Source organism: Corythoichthys intestinalis, chromosome 4 (genome assembly GCF_030265065.1).
Source record: "Corythoichthys intestinalis isolate RoL2023-P3 chromosome 4, ASM3026506v1, whole genome shotgun sequence".
Taxonomy (NCBI): domain Eukaryota; kingdom Metazoa; phylum Chordata; class Actinopteri; order Syngnathiformes; family Syngnathidae; genus Corythoichthys; species Corythoichthys intestinalis.
Window position 1 is genome coordinate 41426221 of NC_080398.1, and position 19368 is coordinate 41445588.

General features: G+C 39.1%; 1 protein-coding gene across 3 annotated transcripts in view; it reads left to right on the forward strand.

Annotated features, from left to right (window-relative positions):
- The window catches only part of LOC130915081 (protein PTHB1-like), a 244301-nt gene that overhangs the window by 33896 nt on the left and 191037 nt on the right, over window positions 1-19368 (forward strand). For all 3 annotated transcript variants that reach the window (XR_009063053.1, XM_057834800.1, XM_057834801.1), the window contains exons 8-9: window positions 2017-2200; window positions 9329-9458. Coding sequence is in view for 2 of the 3 variants with exons in the window: in XM_057834800.1 (XP_057690783.1) it covers window positions 2017-2200; window positions 9329-9458 (314 nt within the window). In the remaining variant the exon portion in view is untranslated. The remainder of the gene's footprint in view (window positions 1-2016; window positions 2201-9328; window positions 9459-19368) is intronic.

A 19368-nucleotide genomic window follows, 5' to 3' on the forward strand; every position in this document is an offset into this window, starting at 1 on the left:
GAGTAGGTCGTTCCGCGCATGCGTTAATTGTGTTAAATATTTTAACGTGATTAATCAAAAAAATAAATTATCGCCCATTAACGCGATAAATTTGACAGTCCTAAAGTAAAGATCTTAGTACAACAAAAGTACAATTGGCTAACTTACATAGCAAAAGTCCGCTAGCTTAAGTGCTATAAAATGCCAACTTTTTTTTTTTACAATGCTCTTAACAAATGGTTCAGGCAATATACCTGTAAACGAAATTATAGGGCTGTCAAACGATTACAATTTTTAATCGAGTTAATTACAGCTTAAAAATTAATTAATCATAATTAATCGCAATTAATCGCAATTCAAACCATCTATAAAATATGCCATATTTTTCTGTGAATTATTGTTGGAATGGAAAGATAAGACACATGTTTTTTTACAATGCTCTTAACAAAGCGTTCAGGCAATATACCTGTAAACTAAATTATAGGGCTGTCAAACGATTAAAATTTTTAATCGAGTTAATTACAGCTTAAAAATTAATTAATTGTAATTAATCACAATTAATCGCAATTCAAACCATCTATAAAATATGCCATATTTTTCTGTAAATTATTGTTGGAATGGAAAGATAAGACACAAGATGGATATATACATTCAACATACGGTACATAAGGACTGTATTTGTTTATTATAACAATAAATCAACAAGATGGCATTAACATTATTAACATTCTGTTAAAACGATCCATGGATAGAGGGACTTGTAGTTCTCCAAAGAAAAATGTTAGTACAAGTTATAGACATTTTCTATTAAAACCCCTCTTAATGTTTTTGTTTGAATAAAATTTGTAAAATTTTCAATCAAAAAATAAACTAGTAGCCCGCCATTGTTGATGTCAATAATTACTTACACAATGCTCATGGGTGCTGAAGCCTATAAAATCAGTCGCACCCAAGCGCCAGCAGAGGGCGGCAAAACTCCATAAAACACAACAAGTGAGCATTTCACTGTACTGTCATTTAAATCTGTCTGAGTGGGGCATCTGCGTTAATTGCGTCAAATATTTTAACGTGATTCATTAAAAAAAATTAATTAACGCCCGTTAACGCGATAATTTTGACAGCCCTACTAAATTATGAATGCAAACATTAGCTCAAACAAAAACTTAGCTTATGTTTACACGGAGCAGCTGGATTCAGCCATGTGAAATGAGGCAGACCAGAGGGCAGTGTATCCACCCCAATCAATAAAACGAAATGCAAACACTTTCAAAATAAACCATTACAATGCCACTTTAATTAAACGAATACTCGAAGCAACTAAATTTAATTTGAATATTTTTTTCTATACTATACTATATTCGAATACTCAAGTTATTCAATTAATCGTTGCAGCACTAGTAGCAACCATCCTACTTCAAATGGATTGGACGTCTATTAACGTCAATATCAGATAATGAGTTAAAGCAACACTTGGTAACTTTTCAGTTTTGTCGAATTTGTCGAGGTAGACTGCTTTTCCCATGAGTATCAGAACTGTGTTTCCCATTAAGACGAGCGCAGACCCGCACCGTGTTGTAAAATTATCAAAAGTCAGTCTTACTTTTACTACAAATGAATATCAACTCCAAAAATCAGTTATCGGTCCCGCTAACTTCGAATAATGCGTATCGGTCTTGAAAAACTTAAATCGGTCGATCTCTTCACCTGATAGGTTGCTGTGGCAACAAAGGTGTCATCTAGCATAAAGTGACATCATGAACAGTCAAAACCCATCATAGTTGCTCAGACTGAGAAGCATCTTGTCCATATCTGATATGAAACTACCTTCCTTATGTGGTTTCAATCAGTTTCACAAAATCAGATTTTTGTGATTTGTGACTGTACAGACTACAAAATACCCATCCAGTTACAATCTGGATGGGCTAAAATCAATTTTTGACTAGATGTAATTACTTGTTATATTCATTGACCGAAATATGCCTACACATCACTAAAATTCACAATATCGCCTGCTCCTAATGAGTGCTTTCCCCGCAGCCTGACTGGACGTTGATTCTAGGCGAGCAAGCCCTGGACATCTCCGTGCCGTGCTTCTCCCACTCGGCCATGTTCATCTTCGTCCTGGGCGAGCGGAACCTTTATTGCTTGCGAGACAATGGGCTTATTTACTTCATGAAGAAGTTGGAGTTCAACCCCAGCTGCTTCTTGCCGTATGCCTCATGTGAGTTTACATGAATAGACATCCATACATGCATTTTTCCCATAAAAAAGCACAGAAATTATGACCTGGATGCTCTGATGAAAGCAGTTGTGTTTCCTTTGGTGTTATACCAACACATGTGCCGCCATTTTGACCCCCTCCTTGCCAGAGATGGGCGGTAGTACATTACATTTACTTGAGTAACATTTAGGGAGAAATTTACCGTACCCCTTGTTTGTGGTTTAAAAAAAAGTAGGTATTTTAGTTGACCCTCGTATAGGTCGCATCACTTTCTGAGAGATTTCTGGGCCATTTTTTGGATGGATTTTGTTATTTATTGATTATTATTTAGCCAAGTACACAACACAAATGATGCCAATGTGGTAATTATATTAAATTTCTGTTTTTTCTTAAGTCATAACCGTCTCACGGTAACCCTTCCTCATCATGATGGTTGGAAGCTCTCAAATTCCTCTTCATCATCATTATCACTTTAAAACATGTTACTCAATTTTTTGTGTGCGCCTGCATGTTCCCGCGGGGTCTTAAAAAGTCTTAAAAGCATTGAATTTATAAATAGATACCTGAAAAAGTATTGAATTTACATATCTGGGTCTTAAATTTTACGATGTATAACTTTTCCGTGTCTCATTTCTCCTCAAAAGTGTCATTTTGATTAAATAAACGTAACCTCAATTAATAAACTGGGCGAAGGAGCCAGTCATTGAGAACTCAATGCAGCCAGAGGTCAAAATCGTCAATAGCAAGCACTGATGGATTATGGGATATTATGTAGTTCTTTTGACTTGCTAACTCAGTGCTTCTCAATTATTTTCTGTTACCCCCCCCCCCCTCCCCGGAAGACGTAAATGTTCCGCACCCCCCCAACTCTCTGCCACCACATACTGTAGTATCATTTGTATATAAAATCCTTATTATAAGTACAACTCTGTATAACATTTTGTTCTTTTTGATATTAACAAAAAACATAATATAGATCAACTTATAATAAAGTGTAAAAAAAACAAAACAAAAAACCCCACATCCATTCTGCAAAAATCCACTCAAGATACATGTTTGACTGTTTACTGCTGAAAAATAAAATTTACTAAAATCAATAAATAATAATAAATTCAAATTGATTAGCAACATTAACTCATGAGGACAATAAGTCGAACAATTGGACCAAAAAAAAAAAAAAAAATTAATTCGCCAAAAGGGTAGTGTCATTGGACAGAGGGACAGTTTTTATTTTTGCTGCAGGCAGTATCCGCTCCTTTGCTATGGTGTTGGGTTATTTTGCACTGAGCAGCTTGGTATGCCACCTTATATGATGCTGACAATGCTCGCTGGTTTACTGATGTAACACTAACAAAGCGGAGGATTGTTGACAATATTTGGCACTCGCTATAAAAAATAATTACTATTCACTGTTTGAGAAGTACTTTGCTAACCCAAGGCAAAACAGCGTTGAGTCAATGAAAGATGACTACAAATATGGCTGTCCCGCGTGAATTCCGTGTCACGATGGGAGTCTCGACAAAATGTCATGCTATACACCTCACAGACGCAATTTCTTTTTTTTACACCTAGCCAAACATTTCATATTAGAGGGATGGGGAAATGTAAATTCAACGAAGCATGGTTGAGTAAACAATCCTTTCGCATTTGGCTCAAACCAGTGGATAGCAGTGTGCTCGAGGTTTTTCGCATTTCATGCAAAAAAAAGAAAAAAAAACAGCTGGGTACAATAGGCATGAAGGCGCTAGAGTCCCATCATAAATCCTCCAAGAACACAACCTCCATGAGAGGAAAGAAACAAACTCCCTCCATTGCCGGTGTTTTTCAATTTGCCTGTTTAAGCCAGCCAGATGCTCACAAGCCTGAAGAGACAGAAGCTAAAGCCAGCCAGTAACCTGCTAATATAAGTGAAGCAACAGCAGCTAATACTAACTAGCCAGCTAGCTGCTAGTGCTGCTTCCCCAGCCCAGCTACGATTGCTAGTGGATGTACGCACATCGTTTGGATCCACAGCAACTGTTATGTACTTCCTTGCTTTAAGTCAGTACTTCTCAAATAGTGGGGCGCGCCCCCCTAGGGGGGCGCAGAGCGATGCCAGGGGGGCGCATGTGACCTCGGGGAACATGCTTTTTTTTTGTTTTTTTGCCGTACTTGAATAAAGTGTACTTGCACATCCACTCAGTGGGTGGCAGTGGCGCTCTCATTTTCTGAGTGCGCGCAGTATTTTTGAACTAAGGAAGAGCACTCAGCACACACAGAAAACAGATATGAAGAGCAGTGTGCCGCCGCCGCCGCTATCGAAAGCCGCTTTCCGACTGGACTCACTCACGCAGCGACCCACTGTCTTGTCCGGTGTTCTGACAAATTTTGCAAACCATCAAAAATTGCTACCTTGCGGTTTTGCGCATGCGCGTAACGTTAAAAATGACCGCGAATGCAGCGATTCCAAAGTAAACACGACAAACTTTCTTTAAAGAAAGGAATATTTACTTAGGTTTGGCCATGTAAAGACATGTACAAAAGTTCTCAGACACATCCGACCATGTTAGCTGCACACAGCAACTGCACCCTGCGCTCTCACTGTTAATGACGTCGCCGTGTCGTTAAGTATTAATTTACGCCATTTTCGTGTTGCACATGTATGTTTATGATGTATCTAGTTTAGTTAGCACCTTTGGATAACATTGAGAGTCCAACTGAATGTAAAAGAGGGCATTTTCAGCTCCACAAAAGCTTTGGGAGCAACATTTTATAAGGGAGCAAATTTTGATAGAACATGTCTAAAAATAATTATAGCAGACAGCTAGAAGCCAAATCAATTAAGACGCCACTTAAAGACATTAGATCCCAATATCATTGATAAGCCGCTTGATTGTTTTTAAGTGAAAACGTGCCGAATATTGCCAACAATCGTCCTGCTTTGTCAGTGTTATATCAGTAAACCAGTGAGCATTGACATTGTTAGCATGCTCATTGCAAAATAACTCCACACTATTGCAAAGGAGGTAAATACTGTGAGCAGCAAAAATAAAAACTGTCCTTCTGTCCAAGGACACTTTTTTTTGAGTCCATTTTTTGGCATATTGTCCTCATGAGTGAATGTTTCTAATCAATTTTAATTTGTTATTATTTACTGATTTTATTATTTTATTTTTCTGTATCAAATGGTCAAAAATGTACCGAGTGTATTTTTTACAGTTTGGATGTGACTTTTTTTGAAATTCAGGCAAATTGATGCGTGTCAAGTCTTCTCTGTTACAAACAAAACAATGTTAATAAAGTTTATTATAAGTTGATCTATGTTACTTTTTTTCTTTATTAGAAACAAAGGACTCAATGTTAGGCAGATGCGTATTTATAATAGTAATTTTATAGACAAATGATAATATTTACAGTGGCGGCAGAGAGTTTGAAGGGGCGCGAAACATTTACGTCTTTCTTGGGGGGGCGTAACAGAAAATAATTGAGAAGCACTGCTCTAAGTACATGTAAGGCCGAGACTTGAATGGAACAACACTTCTTTATTCAGTGTACTTCTCAGCATATGTGTCACCGAAACATCACAGAGATTCCTTTTATACTGTAATACCACACCCACAGGAAGTGCACACTATGGCAACAACATTGTGACATAAATATGTGACATCTCCTATTCTCCTCACCCTTTGCATAACATGTCCAAGAAATAAACACAAAAATACCTCCTGTTTTTCCCCCATTACTTATTACTTATAAATCCAATCTATCAGGCGGTCGCCTGTCGCGTGCAGGATAACGACGTTCAACAGTCACTTCCGATTTTCCACTTGTGGAAACCGGTTCCGATGCTGTTTCAGGTTCCGGTTGTGCATTGGTTGAATTAGACACAATTACAGCAAGATTGTATGGGTTTGACACATCCGGTAAGCTAGAAATTTCTGATATTTTTGGCACATCCGGTAAGCTAGGCATTTCTGGTATAATTACACTGCTAGGATCATCACAATCAATAGACAGTTCTGGAGTAGTGTCTGGTGTTCCCAACAATTGATCCACATGGCGACGCCAAACACCATCAGCTGTCTGAACTGTGTAGGAAACAGGCCCAGTTTGAGCAATGATGGTGGCAGGGGCCCACTTTTCCTTACTCTGATAACTCCGGGCCGTAACAGAGTCACCAGGTGCAAAAACTCGGTTCTTGGAATGCAGGTCTCTGTACTTGACTTGTTTCCGTTGATCCATTTGAACAATCTCGCTCAGGGTTGGTGGTTTCAGAAGATCCATGCCAGTTCGCATCTCTCGAGAAAACATTAGGCCCGCTGGTGATACCTTGGTAGTTGCATGCACAGATGTTCGGTATTTGAGGAGAAATTTGTGTCGTCTCTGATGGAGTGTACTTTGCCCTTGTGATGCTTTGAGAGCATGTTTGAGGGTCTGCACAAACCTCTCTGCCAAGCCGTTGGTTGCCGGGTAATAGGGAGCCGACTTAATGTGTTGAACCCCATTGGCTTGCAGGAATTCAACCATTTCTTTGGACACAAATTGGGGCCCGTTGTCTGACACGAGTTGTGCAGGGGCTTCGAAACGACTAAACATCTCCCCTAACTTCTCAATTGCCTTTTCCGATGTGGTTGATTTCATGATAGCTACCTCTGGTCACTTACTATGGGCATCGATAGCAACCAGAAACATTCGATTTTCAAAAGGCCCCGCAAAGTCAATATGAATGCGACGCTTCACCCTATGGTGTGGGTGCTGTCATCTCCCATGTGTTCCCGAACGGAGATGAAAGACCAATTGCTTTCGCATCGAGAACACTTAACAAAGCAGAGTCAAACTATGCTCAATTGGAACGAGAAGCATTGAGCATTATTTTTGGTGTGAGGAAGTTCCACCAATATTTGTATGGAAGTAAGTTTACTTTGTTAACAGATCACAGACCACGGGATCTCATGCAGGAATCCCTTCGCTGGCTGCTGCTCGTCTTCAGAGTTGGGCTTTGTTGTTATCAGCTCACTCATACGACATCAAGTATCGTAAATCTGATTTGCATTGAAAGTGGCGACGAGGATGGGATAACACTTCTTTATTCAGTGTGCTTCTCAGCATATGTGTCACAGAAACATCACAGAGATTCTTTTTATACTGTAATACCACACCCACAGGAAGTGCACACTAATGGCAACAGCATTGTGACATAAATGTCACAGCAACCATGAAAGCAGAGGTGTCGTGGTTGCCCAAGAGTTAAGATGAAGCTCGCCATGCTAAATGCTAATGCTAACAAGAATGCCTCTATTTGGCCCTTTGTCTGTGGTCTGTGTCTGCACTGTGGTGATGTAGCCTGAGTAGCTATTCAATATGCTGCATACATTCCACATTTCCACTTTCGAAAAACAAATTAACAGAAATTCACAGATTTTGTTTTTCTTGGTCGATATGGCTGTGATATAGGTATTACGTTTGAAAAGAATTGTCTTTATTAGGTCTTAAAATGTCTTAAATTTACCTTGAGGAAACCTATAGGAACCCTGTCCTATAGCACCCTCTTGAGGTCACTTGGCGAAATTGTTCGTTGTGAAAGCCAAAATGGCTGCACGACGTACACTGTTTCAGCTTCAGCCATGATGTCGGTCTTTATTTATTCTTTGGGCAAGCTTTGTCCATGAATACTGTTTGCCTAAAGTACAGCACATACAGTATTTTTATTGTTGTACGAAAATTTGTATTTTTTATATTAGACATTTGTAGATTATTTTGAGTGTAACTTGTCTGTATAGTTAGCATACGTAGCTAATGCCGAGTTGTATGTCTATTCAGTTTTATGACGGTCTAAACCGGGCAATGGTCAGAGCGAGGAAAGCATATCTGGCGTATCGGTCGCGCCCTCATTTTTGGGTGAAAATTTCGGTTAAAAAAATTTGCGACCTATATTCGGTATATTTAAGAGGGTTTTAGTTTTATCACAATATAGTTTTTACTTGAGTAGATATGTGAAGAAGATACGCTACTTTTAAGCAGCTACTTTTGACTGCACTAGAGTTGCTAGAGTCACTTGTCCTATGATCACGCCGATGTGTTCAATCACGGGGCGTCTATAAAGCAACGTAAACTACTTAACACTAAGCGCTGCCATTACTTGAAAGCATGAATTTCAACATCTTAGTTTTTATTTGGGCACACATAAACCACAAAAAAACGGAAATTAAATTGTTTTAATTTCATTGTAGGAAACAGGAGTTCTCCACGAGAGAGCACTCATGCTTTTTGGACAGGTGAAGTTTCATTTCTGTAGATTTTTCTTGTTGGAATTCGATGATTTTTGTGTATTTTTTGGCCTAATATGGTCATGTAATAGTTTAAACTACAGTATGATAATAACTACCGTATTTAGCAACTTTTTATTTAAAAAAAAAAAATCACTTTATCAGCAGTTATTCATTACTTGAATATTCTCTTCAGTGAATGTTTTTTTGGGGGGGAATTGAGTACCTTCTTGGATGACTTTTTGTACTTGAGTTGTATTGTTTTTAAGTAACTGTCTTACTCGAGTACAATTTTTGGCTACTCTACCCACCTCTGTTCCTCGCTGACCGTCGACGTATTTGACCCATAGCGCCGTGTTTATTTTGCGTGTGGCCATCGCCGCAGGTCTAGTATTTATGTCTCATGTTTCAAAGGAAACTGCATGTGAGTTCAGATGTACTTTTTGCCATTTAAAGCGCAGCTACTTGCCGAAATGTAAATGTTATGATGTCATCACTCGGGTTATTCTCCGCTTTGCGGCTGCAGAGTTTATCACGTGTATTTTAACTCTTTTCCAGTCCTAAAAATAAAGATATTATACGAGCTGGGTGGCTAAAGAAAAGCCTAGGCATACGTGCAGCTTTCTCATTTTAACTTTTTCCAAACTTTAAAACTCATTTCTGTTTCTTTCCGTGGTGGTGTAGCACCAAATTATCTTCCTTTTAATAAAAAGATCAAGCTTTACATTAAGTAATTCAACGAGAAATAACCACAGAGTAACCTTTATGTGTAATGTACGACATTCTCCCTTTGCCCTTTAAAAAAGAAATTCAAATAAAAAGTACTTTTATGACAGTCATAACGTTTGCACTAATACATATTTTCTACTTGTTTTCCATTTAGTGAGCAATGGCAGCACCAACCTGTTGCTAGGCAACCACACCAACATGCTGCTGGTGTACCAGGACGTCACGCTCAAGTGGGCTGCCCAGCTCGCTTTCGTGCCCGTGGCGCTTCGGGTCGCCAACTTCCCGTGAGTGTGACACGCACGTACATGCTGTAGACAATTGTGGTAGATGTCCGATCCATTTGAACAAGGAGGGATGGCAGTAAATGATCACGTTTCAGTGCAATTGATGAATTCACCAACGATGTACGGTGCTGGCCAAAAGTATTGGCACCCAAGCAATTCTGTCAGATAATGCTCAATTTCCTCCAGAAAATGATTGCAATTACAAATGCTTTGGTAGAAATATTATAATATTATTTTTAGGGCTGTCAAAATTATCGCGTTAACGCGTGGTAATTAATTTTTTAAATTAATCATGTTAAAATATTTGACGCAATTAACGCACATTTCCCGCTCAGAAAGTATTCTGCCTTTTGGTAAGTTTTACAGCAAGGCTTTTTGTGCTGTCCAACAGCGAAAAGGGAAAGTTGATTGCGACGGCCGACGATTGAAGGATAGGTGGAATTTGGACTACTTCCTCACTAAAATACCGTATTTTTCGGACTACAAGTCGCTCCTGAGTATAAGTCGATCCAGCCATAAAATGCCCAACGAAGAGAAAAAAAACATATACAAGGCAATTTAATATAAAAATTAGGGCTGTCAAAATTATCGCGTCAACGCGCGGTAATTGATTTTTTAAATTAATCACGTTAAAATATTTGACGCAATTAACGCACCTGTCCCGCTCAGAAAGTATTCTGCCTTTTGGTAAGTTTTACAGCAAGGCTTTTTGTGCTGTCCAACAGCGAACTCTTGTGGTCGCTTTGCGACATGGTTTATTGTTTTCTTGCCAGTTCATTATGGCTGCACGACGTCTCGGGCTGATAATGTTGTGCTTATATGATCCTTGGACATGATTTGTCCGTAAGTATGGTTGTTGTAAAGAATGTACATATTATGTTAGTAAGCGAAATGTTATATTGTTTGTATGAGACGCTTTTTGTTTATGTTTAGTGAACCTGTATAGCGTGCTAAGCTAACGTTGTTGCTAATGCAATGCTTGTGTACTTTTATTTTGTAGTTTTACGACGGTCTAAAGAGGACAATGGTTTGAGGCCATTTATTTATAAATCAGATGAAAAAGGAAGAAGTCTAATTATTAAGGCGTCGTTCACTAGCTGTCTAGCTTTGGAAAAGTAGACGCTTCGGAGTGAGGACAGCATAGACAGATTTAAATGACAGTAGAGTGAAATGCCCACTACAGTCCTTATGTACCGTATGTTGAATGTATATATCCATCTTGTGTCTTATCTTTCCATTCCAACAATTTATTTTACAGAATATATATATATAATTTACAGAAAAATATGGCATATTTTATAGATGGTTTGAAATGCGATTAATTGCGATTAATTATGATTAATTAATTTTTAAGCTGTAATTAACTCTATTAAAAATTTTAATCGTTTGACAGCCCTTATTATTTTGCTTGCAATGGAAAAAAAACACAAAAGAGAATGGGAAGAAAAATTAAATCATTATTGTTTTACACAAAACTCCAGAAATGGGCCGGACAAAAGTATTGGCACCCTTTGAAAAATCATGTAATGCTCCTTTAATTTGTGTAATTAACAGCACCTGTTACTTGCCTCCGTGAAGTTGGCCCCCCCATCAGACGCAAATTTGTATCAAAATTATGTCAATCGTTTGTGCTACGTTAGTGCAGGTTTGTGCTGCGCTAAGTTTCGTTTTAATAACTGCAAAACGATGGCTGCACAAACGAAACTTAGTGCAGCACAAACCAGCACTAACGTAGCACAAACGATTGACATAATTTTGATACAAATTTGCGTCTGATGGGGGGCTGCGAGTGACGTCATCCCTGTAAATTAATATCAATATCTCTAAAATTGTAGCAGTTCAAACAAAACTTTTTACAGCACAAACCAGCACTAACGAGACACAATCAAATGACACCAGTGGGGTTCCATTCTGCCATAGATGGGGGGCTGGGTGAACTCTGGATGACCTAAAAAAAAATTTTTTTTTAATTTAATAAGTGCAAAACGATGGCAGCACAAACGAAACTTTTTGCAGCACAAACCAGCACTAATGTAGCACAAACGATTGACATAATTTTGACACAAATTTACGTCTGATGGGGGGCCAACTTCACAGAGGTCTGTTACTTACCTGTGGCACATAAGAGGTGTTGGCAAAAACTAAATCACACTTGCAGACAGTTAAAATGGATTAAAGTTGACTCAACCTCTGTCCTGTGTCCTTGTGTGTACCACATTGAGCATGGAGAAAAGAAAGAAGACCAAAGAACTGTCTGAGGACTTGAGAAGCCAAATTGTGAAGAAGTATGGGCAATCTCAATGCTACCAGTCCATGTCTACCGTGCGCAGTAGAGGCGTGCGAAATTTCCGATTCTTAGATTATTCGCGATTCGGCCGTGGAAGATTCGAGAACGATTCACAAACATCCAAATTCAGATTATTGAATTATACCAGGTAAAGCGGAACTAAAACAGTCAGCGCGGTCTTCGGGACGCAATGAGGAATGGACCGAGAGCAAATATCATGTTCAACTCATGCCGTTAGACTAAAAAAAAAAAAACAATCATCCCTGACTGCAGCCAACAGCCGCTCCAAACAACGCCCAGTTGCTAGTTGCTATAAACATACGGCTATTGTAGATATCACATATATGTAAAACTAGATGCAAAATGACGGACAGCCGCGATGTTAGAACATGTATTAGAGAACTAGATGCGAAATGACGGACTCGGCCGGCGTTAGCAAACAGCCGCCATCTTAGAGCAGTAGACTTCTCTTAAAGGCTCTGTTGTAGCGAACCTAATTAACTTCTTATCTAAAAAAAAAAAAAACTCCTAAATCGGCAATCTTGACTAGAATCTATAAATGATGAAAAAGTTTTAAAAGTTTGATATGAAAAAGTAGACAGAAGGGAAGTTATGGAAGAACGGGAGCAATTTTAACAACTTTAACGGTTGATTCACAACACTGAATTCATTGAATTTAGTTTAAACCTGCTGATACAGAATGAGGACTTGAGTATTTTATTTACTGTTTTTAACTGTTAAAACTGCTAAAATAGTAGTTTGGTTTTGCCAGAGAGGATTTTTTAAAAACAATTTTGGAACTAATGTACAAAACATTAACCCTTTAAGGTCTGGGCCTATTTTGTCTGATTTTGCATGCCTTTGAAGTTGCCTTTATATTTCAAAGAAAGAATTGTTTACGATGGCCTGGTTTGGTCCCTTTTTTTGTGACACCTTGAACTTCATGTCCAAACTGTTGTTTCCTTCACTAACCAATTATAAATCATCATTTTGGGCCCAAAAAGACCAAAAATTCCAAAATCGTTTTGTCAAAATTTTTAATATTGATGTCCAATTGACAACCAAACATGCGTAACGAACCATTTTGAAACTTTGTAATATTTATTCAACATGGTAGGATGAACATTCAACCAAAAAAATTTAGAATAAATAGTCTTATATTTGACAATTCAACATAAACAACAGGTATAGCCATAGGCGTTTTTTGCCTTTATACATGCTCTAGTCAAAACAGGTTATATACAGCAGACCAAACAGTGAAGAACAGTGAAAAAATATATACCATCTAACACAAAAAGTGTTTAGAGGCCATCTCTTTATGAGTTTAGGTATTGCGGCCCATCACCTGATGAAAACTATGTACACACAATCAAGCTTCTTGAACACCCATTTATATACACAAATTGAGAAGACTGATTGTGGGAAAATATATATATATTTAACACTGGAAAAAAAAAGTATTTTCAAAAATATTTACAATAAACAAGTTAAATTTTTGTCAGGCTTGCCACTCCGAAAAGCAGTTTCGTCCTGGAATTGGACACAGGGCTACATCACACAGCTCACACTTCCATGGGGTGTCGGTCCTCTTTCCACCCTTCCATTTTCATTTCACTTTACTTTCATTGTCACTATAAATGTACATGAAAAAAAAGTCAGTATTTATGAAAATAATAAAGTATAAAATAAAAATATATACAGCAATAAATAATAATGGAAATCTATATGTATGACAATAGAAAGAATACCATAGCTGAATATGTGCTACATCCCTAATCTTCATATAGAAAGAAGAACACCACAAATTATAAATTCCTGCCTGGGATACCCACAGTGCACGTACGACTTTGATCTGATATGCACATTTTATTATTATATACACAAACACACACTTATATTGCATCAAAATTAACTTTGTCTTGTAATATCAAAAGAAACTTTCAAAAGAAACTTTTTAAGCATAAAAAAAAAAAAAGAGTGAGTTGGCTTACCTCTGCTCGTCGATGGCGTCACCCACGTGTTCAAATCCGTCACTATCTTCACTCGAGGACTCTTCCGAAGAAGACGATGATGACGAATTTGGACCATCCTCTTCCTCAAGTTGATCAAAAAGCACAATTGCTTGCCCTAAATTTAGTTTTCCGTTCATTGTCAAAGTCACACAAAGTCGCTGCTCGATCCAAACGGCCGTCGCTCGCCAGCTCGCTGCTTCAGAACACTCCTCCCTCTCGTTCGGTAGAACCTCGCACGGCAGTTATAAAAAAAAAAAAAAAACGCATTTTGTGCTTCCACTGTGACTTCGAAAGGGTTGGTTTGTTTTGTGTTTTTTTCATGGAACTTCCGTTTTGAAAAAGGACAAGAAATGATGGAAATATAGACATGAACAAATGATCCATGCAGCGTTAATGTTTTTTTGAGAGGACAATAAAACTATAAAACTTAAATGACAATATCTCACGTTCTAGTTGGTCGATTGACTTCAAATAATAACGAGAGTAAACCGCAACTTCCGCACTTTAAAACGAGACCAACCAAAGGCATGTGGGTGACGTAATTAAAACGTGAGGGTGCTTCAAAGACGACGTGCGCTGAGGACGCGCCGGCGCGTCCTTCGACTCTCAAGGGTTAAAAGAGGGGAGGGTGGGGCATCAGTAAACGATTTATAATCGAATCGGAGCCTCTGAATCGTAATCGAATCGTTAGGTGCCCAAAAATTCCCACCTCTAGTGCGCAGTGTCATCATTAAGTGTAAAGCCCATGGCACTGTGGCTAACCTCCCTAGATGTGAACGGAAAAGAAAAATTGACGAGAGATTTCAACGAAAGATTGTACAGATCCTGGATAAAGAACCTCGACTAACATCCAAACAAGTTCAAACTGTCCTGCAGTCCGAGAGTACAATAGTGTCAACCCGTACTATCCGGCGGCGTCTGAATGAAAAGGGACTCTATGGTAGGATACCCAGGAAGACCCCACTTCTGACCCAGAGACATTAAAAAGCCAGACTGGAGCTTTCCAAAACTTACCTGAGAAAGCCAAAAACGTTTTGGAAGAATTTTCTCTGGTCAGATGAGACAAAAGTAGAGCTTTTTGTGGAAATGCATCAACACCGAGTTTGCAGGAAAAAAACGAGGCCTTCAAGAAAAGAAAACGGTCCCCACAGTCAAACATGGTGGAGGTTCCCTGATGTTTTGGGGTTGCTTAGCTGCCTCTGGCACTGGACTGCATGGCCGTGTGCATGGCATTATGAAGTCTGAAAACCACCAACAAATTTTGCAGCATAATGTAGGGCCCAGTGTGAGAAAACTGGGCTTTCTTGTGTACTGTCTTTAGAAGAGGCTTCCTCCTGGGGTGACACCCATGCACACCAGTTTGATGTAGAGTGCGGCGTATGGTCTGAGCACTAACAGGCTGACCCCCCACCTCTTCAATCTCTGCAGCAATGCTGAAAGAACTCCTGTAACGAGTCACATGACATTTTCGAGGGAAAATGACAAGCAGTACTCAATTTGGACATTTAGGGATATACTTAGTTTCTAAGGGGTGTACTCACTTTTGTTGCCAGGGGTTTAAATATTAAGGGCTATATTTTGAGTTATTTTGTGGGGAAAATGAATTATTATATAAGCTGCACACAGACTACTTTTCATTGGGTCAAAGTGTCATTTTGTCAGTGTTGTCCCATGAAATGATATACTTAAATATCTGGAGAAATGCGAGGGGTGTACTCACTTTTGTGATACACTGTAATCTTAGTCCATTCTTCTCTACAAAACTGCTGTAGTTCAGTCAGATTCCAGGAATGTGTGGCATGAATCGCTGTCTTTAGGTCATCCCACAACAACTCAATGGGGTTCAAGTCTGAAGTTCATTTACATCCGACTTTTGGATCCTTGTCTTCTTGCAGGATCCATCCTCTTTTTAGCTTCAATTGTCTAACAGACGTTCTCAGGTTTCCCTGCAAAACATCCTGATAAACGTTTGAATTCATTCTTCCATTAATAATTGCAAGTTGTCCAGGCCCTGAGGTAGCAAAACAGCCCGAAATCATGATGCTCCCTCCACAATGCTTCACAGTGGGGATGAGGTGTTGATGTTGGTGAGCTGTTCCATTTTTCCTCCACACATGACGTTGTGTGTTACTCCCAAACAATTCAACTTTGGTTTCATCAGTCCACAAAATATTTTGCCAAAACTTCTGTGGAGTGTCCAAGTGCCTTTTTGCGAACATGAAACTTGCAACGATGTTTTTATAAACCGGAGTTGAGTCCTCCCATGATCACCATTCTTGGCCATAGTTTTACATATAGTTGATGTGTGCACAGAGCTATTGGACTGTGCCAGTGATATCTGTAAGTCGTTAGCAGACACTCTAGATTTTTTTTTTAACCGCTCTGGGTATTCTGCGCTGAACTCTTTGGAGGACAGCCACTCCATGGGAGAGAAGCAATAGTGCCAAACTCTCTCAATTTGTAGACGACTTCTCTGACTGTCGTTTGATGAACATCCAGACTTTTAGAGATGGTTTTGTATCCTTTCCCAGCTTTATACAAATCAACACTTCTTGATCGCAGGTCTTCAGATAGCTCTGTTGACCGAGCCATGATGCACATCAGACAATGCTTCTAGTTAAGACATTTCTTACCAGGTGTGCGTTTTATAGTGGGCAGGGCAGCTTTAAACCACTCATCAGTGATTGGGCACACACCTGACTTAAAATGTTTCGTAAAATTGGTTTCAATTGCTCTTTAAGTCTCCTTAGGCAGAGGGTTCACTTACTTATTTTTCCCCCTTCTGTCATTGTTTGCATACTATCCTCATTAAAATACGAAAACCTATTAATGTCTTGGTAGTTTTAGTTAAAGCAGACACTGTTTTCTCATCTGTGTGATTTTGACAAAGATCAGATCACATTTGATGGTGATTTTATGCAGAAATGTGAGAAGTTCCAAAAGGTTCAGATACTTTTTCATACCACTGTATAATAAATCTATCCAAAATTATCTCAACACCTGCCAACCTGGGTTCTTTGGTGTCTTTGCTTGCGTTCAACATCAGCGGCAGTGGGAGGTAGCATCCCACCGTGGACAAAATGGGCCTTCTGCGTTAGTGTTTCCGTCACAATCGGCTGCGTGCGTGAGTGTGTTTCCGCAGCAGTTAAAGCCGACATTTTAACGCTGGCGATTTCCTCCTACGCAGGTGCGGAGCCTCAACCTGAACCCCGCCACCCTCGCGTTTGTGTGTGTTATGTGTGTGTTGGTCTGGAAATACGACACATCTGCAACCATTTAACACACACTCACTCAATCCGTTAAAACACGTTATTGCATCACTTAGCATTTCCTGCTGCTCTCTTTTCCCATTTTTGTTCTGTCAGGAAACATTGGATGAATTTGACATATGTAAAAATGAAATAGGATTTGTCCCCATAATAGTGCTCCCCTCATATAATATTTTCCCCCCCACACCCTTTGACCGATTCGCACCATTCCAACATCCAAACGTTTATATTAGGGCTGTCAAGCGATTAAAATTTTTAATCGAGTTAATTACAGCTTAAAAATTAATTAATCGCAATTCACACCATCTATAAAATATGCCATATTTTTCTGTAAATTATACATATATTCTGTAAAATGTTGGAATGGAAAGATAAGACACAAGATGGATATATACATTCAACATACGGTACATAAGGACTGTAGTGGGCATTTCACTCTACTGTCATTTAAAGGGTATGTAGTGCCCTGGGAAATTTTAATATTCCATCATTTATCCATAAACGCATGCCTTTTGTATTCATATCATGCCACTTCGTGTAATTACAAGAAAATGAGAGAAATTTGGCTCGATTGTCAAGCTAAAACGACCGGCGCCCGAGATCTGGCAGATTGTGTGCGTGATGTCACGACAAGTGAAGAGAGTGCGACCGGCCACTATGGGGGCAGCGCCTGTCTGCATCAATATAATTTCTTCTAGTGAGGGGAGAATTAGAGGTGTTTTGAGCTGTTTATGCTGATGCATTGTGTTCGTCCTGCACATATTCCAGGTTCCCTCATGAAGAAACACCCCTCGTTGTCAATAAAAGAGAATTCAGAATTGTTTCTTCAACAAGAAAAAGGCTCAGTGCTTTAATACTGAATGGCGGCGATGATGGCAGACAATTTCGTTTCTAGTTTCAGCGACGAATCCGACGTAGAAGGACGTAACGAATGTTCATCTAATGGTGACGAGGAGAGTTACGAAGCTTTAATCGGTGTTTTAGGTTACCAATTTGAGCCCAAACGAACGCCAATGCAGCGTAATGAAACAGTCATTGAGGGGAGCAATGACACTGATGAAACATCGGCAGCAGATCCTGTGGGAAACACCAATGATTTGTTTTGCATTTCTATTTGTGAAGCTGATACACCGTGACTGCAAAATAAAGGAATGCATAGAATAATTATCATTTATTGCGCTATCATAGCTTTTCGCTCTGCCAACAAACACAAATATGAATGGGATCAGAGGATTTGTTCTATATATTTTACGAACGATAATTTATACATGTGTCCAGTCCTGTATCCAATGCGTGACATTTTTTTTTATTATAAAAGAGTACTCACTCTGGCCATTTCGAGCTTGGCTGCTCCCCTCCTTTGCTTAGCTTTAGCCTCCTTTACCAGTCATCGTCCTCTTTCTTGATAGGTGGCCTGTATGGTCGACACCGCATCTCCTTTGAGCAGCAATCTTTTAGCAAAACCCGATTTCTCTTGTCCATAGTTGAAGAAGCTTTCAGGTGGAAAATGCGCACCGCAGAAAAGCGTGCCGGAGGCATTGTCTAGAAAATTAGCCCTCTTTGCACGGACGAACTTTACCCATTGTCTGTGTAGTCCAGCTTTTTATTTCGCGTTCAGGAACTCATGGATACTATATTCCGATAAATAACTATTTGTACACCACATAGCACAGCAGTTTTGAACCATTTTTGTGATGTTTTGGTCAAACAAACCCCAACGCTACTCTCTCGTCGTTAAAAAACAATGGCACCTGGCTCCGCCTCGACTGTCAATCACTTGTCGTGACGTCTCCGCCCCATTCGGCTGTTTCCGGAACAATTTCGGAAATGTTCGTCATTTTCGATCTATTTTCGATAATTGCTCATTAATGTGATTGATTTTTTTTGTTAACTTTATCAATATTTGTTATCTTGGCACATAACGGTTCTATTGATGTCTCACACCCCCTTTGCCTCTACATACTCTTTAAATCTGTCTATGCTGTCCTCACTCCAAAGCGTCTACTTTTTCCAAAGCTAGACAGCTAGTGAACAACGCCTTAATAATCAGACTTCTTCCTTTTTCATCTGATTTATTAATAAAATGGCCTCAAACCATTGTCCTCTTTAAACCGTCGTAAAACTACAAAAAAAAAGTACACAAGCATTGCATTAGCAACAACGTTAGCTTAGCACGCTATACAGGTTGACTAAACGTAAACAAAAAGTGTCTCATACAAAAAATATAACATTTCGCTTACTAACACAATATGCACATTCTTTACAACAACCATACTTACGGACAAATCTTGCCCAAGGATCATATAAGCACAACATTACAACGTGGGCGTCAGCCCGAGACG